Genomic DNA, 15,523 nt, shown 5'->3' with positions numbered 1-15,523 from the left:
AAATTGGTATCTTCCAGCTTCTGACTGGCTGAACACACATGAGCCAGGTAATCAGCAGCAGGTCAGGCAGGGATAGTTGGAAAACAAGCAGGACAGCGGCCCTCGAGGACTGGAATTGGCCACCCCTGGCTCTAGAGGTCCTGCATTTCACACCTCTGAGCCTCCAACCAGAGGGTAGGTATATAAACAGTCCGTGCTGGGGGTGGGTGGGGTCCTTGAGGATGGAGACAGCTTTCCTACACACCCTGCGGTGGTAAATACTCTGCAGAGAGGGCAGTGGAGTCCTGGTGATCTTCTCTGCAGTCTTTACCACTCACTGCAGGCGCTTGCGGTAGTGCTGCCATACCAGACAATGATGCAGCTGGTCAAGATGCTCTCGACAATGCAGCTGTGGAAGTTGCAAAGGATCCTAGGCGACATGTCAAACCTCCTCAGCCTCCTCAGGAAGTACAGCCGTCGTTGGGCCTTCTTGACCAGCTGTGGGGTTATTTTATTGCCTGTTTTTTGATGCTCCAGTTATCAGTTGTGTCTCTTCACGGTTTCATTGTTTTGAACTGTTTAAGGCACACTGTCCCTGACAGTCAGTGGAAGGAGGCTCAAGGGAAGGACTTGGCATGGTACCAGAACACTTTAAGCGATGGAAATCCAGTTTTCATATATTTTCATGGGAACACAGGTACAAGGTATGATAAAGAATTATAGCTGTCTCCTCAAAAAACAGAGAGCTATTTGTTCTTATTTTGCTCAGAAAACACTTCTATATTGGCACTTGTGTTACCTGTGAATTGTTCCAACAGGGCGGCCCCTCATCGGGTGGGAGTGACAAAGGTGAGTAATCACCAACACAAACATATGAATCTTTTGGTGATCTAATAAAGATGTGAAAGTCTCAGTAGGCATTCTGATGACAGATAGGCATTATGTGTCAACAGATATTGAGTGCACTGGGTTACCACGTGTTGCTGCCTGACTACAGAGGTTGGTGCAAATGAAGGTTTATCACTCTTCCTCTAGTATTTTCTGTCTCTGTGCTTCTTTGCCTTTGTACTGATTGTTCTGCACAACCTTCTCACATTGACTTAATATCATTTGCAACCATATGACCACTGTAGATCAGTGCAGTTGTGCCTGATGAGTTTGTTGTAAGGCAGTCAAAAGACAGAAGTTCAACCTGGGGTCAGTGTCTAGTCCAGGTTTTCCTCTGAGTGACTGCCACCTTGTGGCAGTGAAGAGCAGCTCTGTGATCTGCCAGATGCTGATGTGAGAATCTGGCAGGGTTTGGAGATTCTACCGGCGAGCCGACTGAGGCCGGTTTGACCACTGATGCCCTCTACTTGTACAACTGGGTCAAAGCACGCAGTGGAAACAGTCTGGTCATCATCTGGGGACACTCTCTTGGCACTGGGTCAGTAAGGAAAGCAGCATTTTACTCAAATAGCCACTCAGGTATAAATGACTCAGGTCACTGTTGTAGTAACTTTTTCAAAGGTGCATTAACACTTTGAAGCAATAGCCTGCAACATTTTTACCTAAGTGTTCTTAATTAATATCTAATTGATATAACACAACAGTGATTCCGTTTGTTTAACCTGTAGCATAATGGTCATAATGGCTGAACAGAAGAAGTCACCCCACACACAGAAACATAAAATATATCAAAAGGAAATTAATGCAGTATAAAATTTGTCTGAAATAGTGAGTACTTCCCAAATTATCACTGTCCTGGTGCATGACTGGAGCATGTTACCAAGAGGTTCCTTAATGTTAAACTGAGACAGGTCAACAGTTGGGACAGATCACAGTTGCAGATATGCACTAGATTTGTCTGTATGTCTAACAATGAGATACAGATTCAAAGAAAATATTTTGAAATAACATTTGAGGAGAAATAATAGAACCTAACTGCAAAAAAATCACATATATTTGAATAATTAGCTACTTTTTGCTTTAATGTGCTTGCATAGTAAATTATATATTTGACCGTCATCAGTAAAATACATGTTATGTTCATTAGAGAAATGATTGAAATGAATGGTTAGTGTGTGCACAAGTGTACACAGCACAAGAAGAACTGAAGATGTTGCTCTTGGTGTTTCTGTACAGAGTGACTCTCAACATTGCACCCAAACTGATTGAGCGAGGTAGGTTTTGCTATGGGGAAAGGTTGGCCAACATAATTAAGAGGAAGTAATTCCAACATCTCAATGTGATAACAATTTCCTCCTCAGGTGTGGTTCTTGATGGCGTGATCCTGGAGGGTGCTTTTAATAGTGCACGACAGAATATTACAGCATATTTCTTTACCTGGGTAAACTCCTCTAACTTAACACTTGTGCTGTTTGATTGGTCCATTTCACATGGCTGCTACTACATCACCTCACATCTTTCTGTTTAAAGTACTACTGGAAATTTCCAGGCACTGGATACATTTTCCCAGAACCATGGAGAGACAAAAAGGTTGTCTATCCTACTGAAGAAAAGTAAGTTTTCATTAATATGCTGGCTACAAACAGCAATCAGATATTTAGCTGATGGAGAAATTCACACATTGATCATAATAATATTGTGACATCATAATGTTGCTATTGCAGTGACTTAATATGCGTTTGTGCAGTTTGAAGAAAATGAGGAGCCCGATACTTTTCCTTCATTCAGAAGACGATCACTTGGTTCCCATTGAGATTGCTCGCCAGGTATCCCTGGCGCATTAAGCTACTTTTCATCTAATCAAGTGTCAACTGAGGCAGCGTTTTCCCTAAGATATTGTATTGTTTGAAGTACACTGAGTTTTCTTTGCTCTTCTCTCCCAGACGCATGAGGTAGCAGCGAGTGCCCAGAACCTAGAGCGAGCCAAGCTGGTGACATTTGACGGTTCTAAGGGGTATTTGCACAATGGTTTATACAGAGACTCTCATCTGCCTGACGTCATCAAGTGAGAAAACATTTCACTTCCATGCTTAAAGTGATTATATTGTAGCTTGGCAAATTTTTATGTGTTAAGTGTTCAGTTTTCAGCATGTGTACCTCATCATTTCTCCTGTGCAGGAAGTTTGTGCAGTCTTTGTAATGTGGGAAAGAGGACTGAAGAAGAAAAACGTTGCCATACGTGTGGACACTGGCTTCATTTGATCACACACTGCTCAGATGTTTTTCCTTTGCTGTTGCATGCATATGTGATTTTACTTTAAATATGAGATTTTTATGAATCCAAAATGTCTGTGTTGAATACCTGTCAATTTAAGGATTATTAGACTCAGAATTAATGCCAGCATTGTTGAGGCTAATGGACTGTAAGCAATGTTTTTAAACCAGTTACAATTGTAAACTTCTGCTTTGTATCACTGGGTGATTTAATCTGACTAAACAGAACTAAAAACTAGAGAAATGCATTTCCTGTTGTAAATGCGTGTGGATGCTGATATGCTGAAAGCTCACCCTGAAAATGCCTGAAATCAATTGCTGAAACAGCTGAAGGATGAGAAGAAATGGCTGAGGTTCTTTGTTGAAACATTTGAGAAGAAATGGCTGAAGTTCTTTGTTGAATAATCTGAAGGATGAGATGCAATAAATACAAGTAGGAATGTCCTTGAAGAGCTGAACAGGTAGATACCTTAATGGCCTGTATAGCTGAAAGTATGCTGGACTTATAAAGTGCCAAAAAATGGACGGAAGAACCCAGAATAATCAGGAGAACATAGTGTAGATGGTTTACAGCATCCACACAATAAAATTTCTAGTTGAAAATGTTATTAGGATGAGCTACAGTATTACAACAGTAGGTGCCCTCTGCTTGCATTGTTGTGCAGTGATGATTGCCAGCTATACTACTGGACAATCAGTTTGTTAATGAAGACTTCAGATGTCCCTGAAATTTCACACTAATCTAAGGACAACAACTAGAAAACATCTGGTCTCTGAATTTGTCATCACAAGTTTGGTTGACACTCTAGGATCCGAGATCAACTCAACAACAGAAGATATTCATTCAGATAAGATTAAAGAATCTCAGTTCAGTCATAGTTTATCTACAATCAATTTTATGACACTGTCAACCAGCAGTTGATTTCAGCTTTTGTTACAAGAAAGCAAACTTCAACATGTTTGTCTTTGGGAAAACTCTGGAGGAGGTGTCTACCAGCAGAATTCACATAACATTACATTAATAATTTCCCACTAAATTAGCTAGGATTAATTCACATATATATATTAAATTTGCCTTGAGGAATTTATTCAACCTTTTGATGTAATCTGTATCAACTAAATTACATTCGCAGTAGTGCAAACATTCTTGATTGTGTGATTTTTAATGCTCACTTGGGCTGATTTCCTTTAATGTCAGCAACACCTTTATGCATATTTCATCTTAATCAGTTATGCTGACTCACTATATTTTTCAACTAAGCCTTACTTCATGTTTCTTATTGAACCAACTTTCTAATATGTACGTTGTAACAGTAATTAAGAGTAAAGCCTAAGTCAATAAAGGAATAGCAGTGTATTGGTGATGCCCCCACCCCAAACCACCAGCATGAGGTGAGGCCATCACTTGGGGATGTGCAGGGCAACAGGACAGCAGCATCCTTGTGTTATGGTTAAATTAAACCTTCCCTTTGTTTTACTGTTCATCATGGTTTATGTTAATAGTTGACTGTTGGGACTGAAACAGCTCAGGGTCAGCCCCTGACCTTAACAGGAGAGACCTGACCCAACAGTGTGGTGTGTTTCCCTCCTAAACAGCTCCCAGAACTTGAGGAGGGAGCTTGTCTAAGAGGGTGTCAGCAGTCCAGTAATGCTATATCTAGTTAAGGGAGAGGAAACAGTGACCTGGCCTTCCTCCCCATGCTGTGCCCCCAGGGAAATCCTAAGAGTGACCCCGAATTGCATGCCCCAGCTGCTGGGGACAGGGCTGAGCCTCCCCTAATACACCTCCTGGTTTGTTAAAGATGGAGACAGATGAATGGGTAAATAAGACAGCTTGATAGAAAATGGATGATTGTAATAATAAAAACAATAAAAGAAAAATAGTAATAAAGCAATTTTGACCATATAAATATAGTATATACTTTTGCATACACATTTATGTATACCCAGATATACACTATATTGCCAAAAGTATTCGCTTGTCTGCGGCAGACGGGATTCTTAACAGCCGATTCTTAATCCATAATATGATGTTGGCCCACCCTTTGCAGCTACTGTATATATGTTCTCTATAATATCCATCTAGTAATTTGACTTTTTAATTAAATTTCTTAATCTGTGTAATAAGTTATCTGTATTAGGGGGACCATCCAACATGGAAATTCAAACCCAACAAATAAAATGAAAGGTTGAGGTTGTTGTTTGCTCATGAAAAGCGAGCTATTGTTCAGACTACTTTAGGCCTATTAGAAAGCCTCCTCGGACAGTGAAAAGACCTAGTTGCTATGACCGTGGATCACGTACGTTTCATACACCAGCTCTGTCGGAGGTGAGCTGAAGCTCCAGTCTTGGCAGTCAGGATGACGTGGCTGAAGGCTGCGGACGGTGCGCCGAGAGGGTTTTTTTTAATTCACCGGTTGATACATCGCTTTCTACGCTGACTGGAGGCGTTACAACACGTGAATCAGTTTAGCCAATCCAAGGTACGTGCGATGAACGCCCGCGAAGCGCTTACGCCATATGCGCACGAAAGCGTCTCTAAAAATTGCCTCTGTCATACAACCAGGAAGAAAGTGGGATAGCCCTTTTAAGCTAACGTCCCTAATCTTTCTGCACACTTTCTCCGAAAATAATGGGATCTTCCAGGTGGAAGGTGGCAGCGGCAGCGTTCCTCGCTATAGTGGGTTCTTTATTACCTGTCGACGCAGACGAACATGAACACACGGTAAGACAACGCTTTGAGAGGCCGATTGAAAGGGGGAGCCTTGAAAATAATGGACGTTTGTGCTCTGTGTAACTTGCTAACTGTAGCTGCGACGGCTATCTGCATACAAGAAAACATTATAAACGTGACAAAGTGCATGGCTTGGTCTGTTGAATTATATATCGATAACTGCTGAGCTATCAAACATATAGGCGTTCATTAAGCTAGCTAACTTGTCACCTATTATCGGCCTAAGTTAAGTCCTTAAGGCTAACGTGTCCTGCTAGCTTGTTAGCACGTCCACTCCTTGACCACCGGCAGAAACTGCATTCAAGTTAATGTTAGACTAGTTGTTCACCAAAATCAAAACCACTGACACAATGTTTTAATCTCAGAGTGATCCTTACAAACAGTTTAGTAGATTTATGATGGTAGAGTTATTAGTCAACGTTACGTTGACCTGTTTAACGCCATGGCCTCTCAGTGTTTCGTCTCTTTTTTGCCCTAATTACAGACGCTCTAGTTATAAGTGGCTAACAGGTGTTAATAAGATGTATTACATTGTCCACTTTACATAATACAGTCATTTTATGCGTGAAAGCTGTTTAATTACATATAACGTTAGCACTGAAGTTAACGTCCTTGACTGTAAATAAACATAGTTTGTTCTTTACTTAAAGTATATATATCACTTGTATGTGGTCAAACTGACGCAGTGATAAACGAGTTACATTTACATAGTTTACTTAAATTTAAATGCTTGTTCAGTTTCAATGGAAATGTGATGATAATGTTACTGTTTACTACTGAATTTATTGTTGTTACTGCTGTGAGTGCAAACATGTAGTTATTTATGTCAGACATTTGCTTGTAAAATATCAAGTTGCTACAATATGAAACCAGGAGGAGTAGCAGAACTGCTGTAGCATTCCAAGACATAACAGTAAAGGTTCTTGTGTCTCTTTTGCAGTACACAGATAAGGAGGAGGTAGTTTTATGGATGAACACAGTGGGGCCTTATCACAATCGACAGGAGACATACAAGTACTTCTCTTTGCCCTTCTGTGTGGGCTCCAAGAGAACTATCAGTCATTATCATGAAACACTGGGAGAAGCGCTACAGGGAGTGGAGCTGGAATTCAGCGGCCTAGACATAAAGTTCAAAGGTATTCTACTGTTTCACTGGCTTTCACCTATTGAGCATGTCTAAAAACTGATGAACGGATTATTTTCCAGCTGTCTTTCAGTCTCTTCTTCACACATCTTTCTTGATCTCTCTAGAGGATGTAATGCAGACAACATATTGTGAAATTGACCTGGACAAAGCCAAACGGGACGCCTTTGTCTATGCCATAAAGAATCACTACTGGTACCAAATGTACATAGACGACCTGCCCATCTGGGGTATGTGATACTTTGTTTCCTTAAAAAAAAACAAAAAAAAAACAAAGTAACTACCAGATACTGAAAATATATGTACGTGTTGTCCTGTGAGGTGGAGTAGTTCTGTAGTAATCTGTGGCTCTCTCTATTTGACTTGCGTTTTGTTTGAGTTGAGTTACTGTTTGTATTAGCTATCACTTGGTTGAAATGTTAGAATAACTTAAAAATGTAATTCAGAAACACACTTTAAAGTGCACTAGCCCGACATAACAAAGTAAACCTTACATTTGTGAGTAGGTACACCCCTGCAATGTACAGTGGTGGCACATCCACAGTAGTCTTGGAAGTGAAATGCTCCACTGTTAGCAAGAAGTATGTTAATGAGTCATTACAGGCTCTTCAGGTGACTGTCACTCTGGCAAGCTACCGCTCTGATCCATCACATACATGGGAGGAGTTTGTACAATGGTGCCACTCCTATAGTTGCTCAAACATTGCTCTGTTGGCTGATGTTGGAGGTAGTGGGTGGGTCACTGGCAGTGGTACAGACAGCTCTCTATGTTATGTTACATACTTAGCCATGCTGGTTTGCCAGCATGCTAACTAGGGATGGCATTTCAAGCTAAAACGCTATCTGATATATTTGCCGGGAACTATTCGCCAATTATATTTTTGTCCTCCCCAGCTATGTACATGAGAGGGTCAAAATATTAGGAACACTTCTGAATATAATGTAGTCATTACAACACCACCTTGAACTATGACCTCAATAATAAACATATAGTTGAATTTATACATTTATGAGAATTCAAAAATTGAAATATTTTGAGCTTCATAAGCACAGATGTTAAGACAAGTGTTGCATTAAAGTGCATACAATTGTACATGTGTGTCTATTAAAGTGGCCAGTGCATGTATGTTTCCATAAATACTTTTTCATACAAGAATGTTCTCCTCCTGTTTATTACCAGTTGCATAATAAGAAACAGTGTGATACTCAGTAGAAGAGGCAAAAACATATTTAGAGCTTTGTGGAAAACCTTTGTGGAAAAACTTTTTTTTAGTGGCCTCTACAGTATGTCACAAGGAAATAGCATAACATTTTTATATTAACATGGAATTTGTCATCATAAAGCGGAGAAACAAGGGGGTAGCTACATTTTCTAAAGACCTAGGATAACAGACAACCAGTTGCATCAAACTGATTTGCTCAGGCCAGCAGTGTCAAACCTAAAGACTGGATATAGCAGAAGAATACAGATGATGCATTTGGAAAGTTAATGAGTAGTGCAGCAAAGGACCTTGATTTGGCATCTACATGTGGTGATTATTAAGTTATATAGTTGATCAGTAGTCCTCAGTGTTCAGTTACCAATGTTACCACCTGTCCTTCTGTAAAGACCAGATCTCTTATTCAATTCATGTAACTTTTTAAGGTATTGTTGGTGAGGTGGATGAAAATGGAGAAGATCATTACCTGTGGACATACAAGAAACTGGAGATCGGCTTCAACGGCAACAGAATTGTTGATGTAAATCTGACCAGCGAAGGGAAAGTCAGACTCGTGCCAAACACAAAAACTGCAATGTCTTATTCTGTGAGTACTGAATGATCGCTCCAGCTGTCCTTGTCATGTGTTAATGGTGGAATTCAAAAACTATTTAATGAAAGGGAAGGGGGATACAATTTAAGGGTTCAGTTAAATTTAAAAATTCCTGCTATACGTACAACCAAAAAAAGATTTTGTATTTCCATAAGTGGGGTAAAACTATGGAATAATTTAAGTGTAGACATAAAAAATAGTAATAGAATTGACGAGTTTAAACATAAATATAAAGGTATGTGTCAATCAAGATATATGCAAGAAGAGGTTTAATGATTAATTAGATGGAACATTGTGGGTGTGGTGTATGAATGTTAACACTTTGTAATAATTCTTTTGTATATTACTTTGTGTGTGTAGAAGTGAATCATTTACTGCTTGCAAACCAATGATGGTAAGATGATGTCATGGGGTAGGACTGGATAAGTCTGACTTCTTCCTACTCCATTCAAGCATGTACTAGGTATAAGCAAATTGATATTGGATTATGTGTAAAATTATGTGTGTTGTCATATCAACTGTTTTAACATGCTTGAAAGAATAAATTAAATCAAATCAAATCAATGCTCGCTTTGTTTGTAATATGGGCGATTAATGTAGCAGTCCAACTTTCCCATCACAGGTGAAGTGGAAGAAGTCAGATGTCAAGTTTGAGGACAGATTTGACAAGTACCTTGATCCATCCTTCTTTCAGCACAGGGTGAGTTGAGCATTATATTTGCGGTGTTGTGCTTCATCATGCTAGCCAAGAACGCCACTGGCTCGGTGTAACAGCATGCTTGCGTATGACCTTATAGAATACATGAGCCAAGCATTGTTCCATGGAAGGTGTGCTCTAATTAGCCAGCCTGGTAACCAGCCACTGTAAAATGATTAATAACGTGGTTACTTCTGAAGCTAATTGTTCATTTAATGATTTCTTTTTTTCCAGATTCACTGGTTCTCCATCTTCAACTCCTTCATGATGGTTATATTTTTGGTGGGTCTGGTGTCAATGATTCTGATGAGAACACTAAGAAAGGATTATGCCAGATACAGCAAAGAGGAGGAAATGGATGACATGGTATGTTTTTATTGAACACAACGCTATTTGCTGAGTGCAGAATTGTAAATAAGGTTCAACTGATAAGTTTTGTCATCATTGTTTACTTTAGTTTGAGTGAATAATGGACTTTGTTTTTCCCCTTCTCATGTTAACATCTTGTCACTGTGTACCGACAGGACAGAGATCTGGGAGATGAATACGGGTGGAAACAGGTACACGGAGATGTGTTTCGGCCGTCGAGCCATCCACTGATCTTCTCCTCATTAATTGGCTCCGGCTGCCAGATCTTCTCTGTCTCCCTGATTGTCATCATCGTTGCTATGGTTGAGGATCTGTACACAGAGTGAGCAGCAGGCAGCTAACTGCTTGGTTATAAACTATGGTTGTAATTATGGGATTGGGATCAGATATCAGGCTGTTTGGGGGCCTGTTCCAATTTAGTAAAATAGCTGGATAATATATAATCCATCAGGAAAAACTTCATTCCCACATTACAGTTTTCTATTATGTAAAATTGCAGAAAGTAAAACACAAATACACCCATATTAAAAAAGCTTTGGATTTAAAAAAAATACTGTCAAACCATGACCCTGTGTAATTGTCTGGATAAAATGTGGAAGGACATGAAGGCTTCATGGTAAATCGTTTTGTGAGTGAGATTTAGATCCCTGTGTGATCTCTGCTGTACTGTTTTTTAAATGGATGTTTGATGTAATCAGATTTCCCGTTTAGTCTTTGCTTAATATTTAGGTTTGAATGAAGTCTACTTGTAAAGATAATATATGGATGGGGGAGTGTGTGTATATATAGCCCTAATAATGTAGATTAGGGCTGCACGATAAATCATTTTTGTGAGCGCAATTTAGATCCCTGTGCAATCCTAGTCTCACATGACTGATTCTGCCCTGTTTGCATTAGCAGGGAGATCCCTTGCATCAAACCAAGCGCTCCTTTTCCTCGCTAAGCTGCATTAACCATTATTTCTGCCTCGGCTGCCATTCAGCATTAGGTGTATATGGCAGGCAGTGCAATGTTTGAAAACTGTTGCAGGAGTGAACAGAATATCTTTCACAATGTCAAACAGGCTGGATTAGTTTTGATTCAAGATTTTTATTTGCCATTTATGCATAAACAGACTAGACAGTCTAGGCATATAGGAATTCTTCTGCAGCTCTCTTGGAATCAGGTAAAGAGTTAAAAGCCCGAAAAGAACACCTAGTCTGAAAATAAAGTTAAGCAAGAGTGACATTTGAATCAGTCTTCTCTTCCCGTCTACAGCTTGTCACATGGCTACTGGTTAACACAGCAAGGAAATAGCAGGATCTGAAACACACTCACAAAACAATTGATCATGCAGCCCTAAAGGACAGTAACACTTTTGTGAAAGAAACAAATGAAAAGCACCTTTTTGAAGGAGAAAGTAGGCCAAAGACTGAGGGAGTGATGCACATGTCCTGTCATGACTCCTGTCACTTGTTTACTCTGCAGGAGAGGATCCATGCTGAGCACAGCCATTTTCGTGTATGCTGCAACCTCCCCTGTCAATGGCTACTTTGGGGGAAGCTTGTATGCAAAACAAGGAGGTAATAAATGTGCCCGTGCATCACATTCTCTCTGACTGCTTGCGTAGTCACCAACTATTGGCTTAGTATAGATAGACTTCATCACATCATGCTATATTGATTTGTTTGAATGATCCAGGCAGAAGATGGATTAAACAGATGTTCATTGGGGCCTTCATGATACCAGCCATGGTGTGTGGGACTGCCTTCTTCATCAACTTCATTGCTATCTACTACCACGCCTCAAGAGCTATCCCGTTTGGCACCATGGTGGGTCTGACACAGCAACACCTCCCTGAAAGCCATTAGTCATTCACTGACTAGTAGGACAATGTAAAAAGTATTGTATTCTGTGTGATTATAGAAAGGTCTTAATTAAGTGAACGCTCACTTCAGAGCCGTTTTTCAGTACAGATTTAACTCCTGCATTTTATACCAAAGTTTCAAGTTTTTCAATTTTAAAAAAAATGGGTGCTCTCTGCACAGCTTCCAGATGTTCTCAACAATGTCTTGACTGACGCCTACGTACAAACAGCTTTTGGTGGTTCAACACAACCCACAAGCGTTGTGTGTCTGTGCACAAAATTTATGTGTCAAATAATCTTTAAAAAAAGCCATAGTTTAAGTTTGTTCTGGCTAAACTTGGCAATGGACCAGGAGCGTGTATGTGTATTTGTTGAATGTTGGCGTTTTTGGCTTTTATAGATATGTCTTTTGTTTAGATCAGGTCATGAGCATGTTGGCTGTTGACACAGACCACTCAAAAGAATCTTAATTAGTTTTGCTTGTGTTTTCTGCAGGTTGCTGTCTGCTGTATCTGCTTCTTTGTCATTCTGCCACTAAACCTTGTGGGAACGATTCTGGGCAGGAATCTGTCTGGCCAGCCAAACTTCCCCTGTCGGGTAAACGCTGTGCCGCGACCGATCCCTGAGAAGAAATGGTAGGTATGGTCCGTCACAGGCAGCGCACAGCACATGTAGGAAATTGCCTTGGTGACACTGGAGCAGAGCTGGGAATAGTTGAAAGTGTAATGACACATGCACACTGTACAAACATGACAATAAAAATCTACTTCTGATTATAGAAAATGTATATTATGCAAAAACCCAACTACTGCTACTTTGAGCACATTGATGTTCTGGTGTGCATTTAAACATGGCTCATGGTGATTTATGTTTGCAGACGTGCAGTAAGTGTAAATGACTGATCAGTTGTACTAAATGCCTGGAGTGAAGTATATAATGGTTTAGCTGTCTGCACAAACTCTGGGTAATGACAAATGGGAAAAGCAATAGGCCGCGAGTGCATTAGCATTTCCCTCTGCCCAGCTGCCAACAGGAAACGGTCGCTATGACTTGAGGCTACAGTCAGACTTTTTAAATGTCCCACCTGTGTCCACCTTCTCCTTTTCTCGCCGCTACACATGAAGTGATGGTACACAGTCATACTGACATGTCAAATCTTGTGATTTCTCAGGTTCATGGAGCCAGCGGTCATCGTCTGCCTTGGAGGAATCCTTCCGTTTGGCTCCATTTTCATTGAAATGTAAGTCTGTGCTGAGCGATCTGTATGTTGTAAGATGATCTGTGCAGCCTTGTTGACGGGTTTGTTGTGCTCACTCTTCAGGTACTTCATCTTCACGTCTTTCTGGGCCTACAAAATCTACTACGTTTATGGCTTCATGATGCTGGTACTGGTTATCCTGTGCATCGTGACTGTGTGTGTCACCATCGTGTGTACGTACTTCCTGCTCAACGCTGAGGACTATAGATGGTGAGTGTGTTGGTATTTTGCCTAGTATGAGAAGGACTTCTTCCACACAGGTGTCTGAAATAGGAGCCAGGAAGTTAACAACATCCTACCAACTTTGAGGGAAAGTGGAGTTTAATGTCAAACTTCTGTTCAGCATTTCCTGACATTGAGGTTTGCAGCAAACTGCAATTTACCTGCTGTGAATCAAAAGCTGAGAGAATCAAATATTTTTTTTTATAAAATATCGACAATGAATGATTGAGGCCTAAACTGTTACTGACCTTAGTTTTCTTGCTTGTCTCTCTTCCCCAGGCAGTGGACCAGCTTCCTCTCTGCTGCATCCACCGCTGTTTATGTCTACATGTACTCCTTTTACTACTATTTCTTTAAAACTAAGTGAGTAGCCTTTATTAGCTCTTGTGAATTATTCACACATGATGGATAAAAATTGTAAATTTCATGGAATATAAAAATTCTAATGAAATCATGTAAGGAAATCTAATTCATTTCTTATTGCTCTGTATTTGAGGATGTATGGGCTGTTCCAGACGTCCTTCTACTTTGGCTACATGGCTGTGTTTAGCACCGCACTAGGAATCATGTGTGGTGAGTCCTATATAACACTGTAGCACTTTCTGAAACTAAAGAAACTGACCTTTTGACCAAGAATATCCACTGAGTGCTGCTTTTATAGAATCTACATTTAGTTAAAAACATGTAATCGCAGAGTCAGTTGTATTACAACTTCCCTCTGCTGCAACACAGCAAGGAACTGTCCATGGAAATAAGAGGCAGATTTGTTTTAAATAGACTAACTTTGAAATATACAGACTCAATTTAGCTTAGTGGGACAGCTGAAGCTGCTTTTGAGACTCTTTAACTTTGGAGTGCATGTTTTTGCAGAGCAAGAGTTGTGTAGTTTGTCCCTCATCTTTTGCAGCATAGCAAAGTTCCCAGTGGAAACATTCAGGGTCATTGTGGAGAGTAGAAGAAGTGACAATGGCCAAGACCTATTTTCACATATACAAGGATATATCAATATTGATTTAACACCACCTTGAAAAATCATGAACTATTCCTTTAAAGTCCCTCCTGAGGTGCTCCCTCTAATCAGCACTAGTGTACTACATGTTGCCTTCAGGGTCTCGCTGTTCAGACTTAGGATGTGCTTTTCTCTGCTCAAACCTTCAGCAGTTCTGTCCTGTCATCGATTAGCTTGCAAAATAGAATAGTGCGAGTTTCCAGTCCACCTAATGAGAAACTCACAGAACACATTTGTCTTCCAGGGGCTGTTGGATACATGGGAACAAGTGCCTTTGTGAGGAAGATCTACACAAATGTGAAAATTGACTAAGGAGTGAAGCAGCATCACAGGGATATTCATGGATTTGTCTAGGTGTATCCTGAAAGATGGTGGGCACAAGTCATTCTTGGTTACTTTTCTTTCTTGCAAAGAGATTGTGAGAATCTCACTTTGTACAATGTAGTTTTTTTTTCTCCCATTTTCTGAATGAGTTTCAAGGCTGCAGCTCAAAGCAAACAAGAGCAAATGTGTGGCAGAGATATCAAACACAAGGTTCTTTTTATCAGTTGCTTTCAAATAAACATTGAGGCAAATGTTTAAGGCTGACATGGCTTCCGTTCTCCAACCTAGTCCCACCTGAGAACAGAGAAGGAACGTTTATTGGTGGAACAGTGTCGCTCTCTTCAGTGAAGAGGCTGAGATGTATTGAAAGCCTTTGTTCTGTTGTGCTGAAATTTTGGAGAGTTGGGATTGTGCCTGTGTTCTGGATTGGTTTCTATTTTGTATTCTTGGAGTCAATTGAAATATCATTACTAGACAGTACAGTAGATTGTTCAGATTTACTTCCACTGCAGAAAGATGACAAAGGCTGTTGTCACTTGAGAATCATTCCCCCATCTGACAATTATTAATTCACTGTTACAGTAGCAATCCATCTGGCGGACGAGGTTTTAGTTCTGCTTTGTTTACTGATGAGAACAGAGGGACTGATCAGCAGCTGACATGCTGGTTTTTAAATGGATGTTTGATGTGATCCCATTTCCTGTTTAGTCTTTGCTTAATATTTGGGTTTGAATGAAGTCTACTTGTAAAGATAATATATGGATGGGGGAGTGTGTATATAACCCTAATAATGTAGATTAGGGCTGCACGATAAATCATTGTCAGCGAGATTTAGATCCCTGTGAAATGTCAGCCTCACGTGCCAATGATTTTTGCCATGCTTGCATTAGCAGTGAGATCCCTTGCATCAAACCAAGTGCTCCCTTTTTCCGTGCTAAGCTACGTTAACCAGTAGCAGGAATATGTT

General features: G+C 40.2%; 2 protein-coding genes across 3 annotated transcripts in view; both read left to right on the top strand.

Moving 5' to 3' along the window:
• LOC109960038 (molybdenum cofactor sulfurase-like) overlaps nt 1-3,441 on the top strand; it is a 45,439-nt gene extending 41,998 nt beyond the window's left edge. For both annotated transcript variants that reach the window (XM_020599899.1, XM_020599906.1), the window contains 10 exons: nt 564-683; nt 798-828; nt 933-978; nt 1,276-1,405; nt 2,104-2,141; nt 2,229-2,308; nt 2,398-2,480; nt 2,615-2,693; nt 2,811-2,932; nt 3,046-3,441. In XM_020599899.1, the coding sequence (XP_020455555.1) occupies nt 564-683; nt 798-828; nt 933-978; nt 1,276-1,405; nt 2,104-2,141; nt 2,229-2,308; nt 2,398-2,480; nt 2,615-2,693; nt 2,811-2,932; nt 3,046-3,067 (751 nt within the window). In that variant the 3' untranslated portion in view covers nt 3,068-3,441. The remainder of the gene's footprint in view (nt 1-563; nt 684-797; nt 829-932; nt 979-1,275; nt 1,406-2,103; nt 2,142-2,228; nt 2,309-2,397; nt 2,481-2,614; nt 2,694-2,810; nt 2,933-3,045) is intronic.
• Nucleotides 3,442-5,474: 2,033 nt separating this feature from the next.
• tm9sf3 (transmembrane 9 superfamily member 3) lies at nt 5,475-15,517 on the top strand. The gene is made up of 15 exons (XM_020604062.1): nt 5,475-5,866; nt 6,816-7,011; nt 7,127-7,249; nt 8,665-8,825; nt 9,454-9,531; nt 9,763-9,894; nt 10,053-10,219; nt 11,365-11,459; nt 11,578-11,708; nt 12,239-12,378; nt 12,915-12,983; nt 13,065-13,211; nt 13,503-13,586; nt 13,720-13,796; nt 14,477-15,517. The coding sequence occupies exons 1-15, from the start codon at nt 5,774-5,776 to the stop codon at nt 14,542-14,544; spliced, it is 1,761 nt and encodes a 586-aa protein (XP_020459718.1). The 5' UTR covers nt 5,475-5,773; the 3' UTR covers nt 14,545-15,517.
• The last annotated feature ends 6 nt before the right edge of the window (nt 15,518-15,523 follow it).

Source organism: Monopterus albus, unplaced genomic scaffold (genome assembly GCF_001952655.1).
Source record: "Monopterus albus unplaced genomic scaffold, M_albus_1.0 scaffold3.1, whole genome shotgun sequence".
In the NCBI taxonomy this organism is placed as follows: domain Eukaryota; kingdom Metazoa; phylum Chordata; class Actinopteri; order Synbranchiformes; family Synbranchidae; genus Monopterus; species Monopterus albus.
Note: the sequence above shows the minus strand (reverse complement) of the source record. Positions and strands in the feature narration are given on the sequence as shown.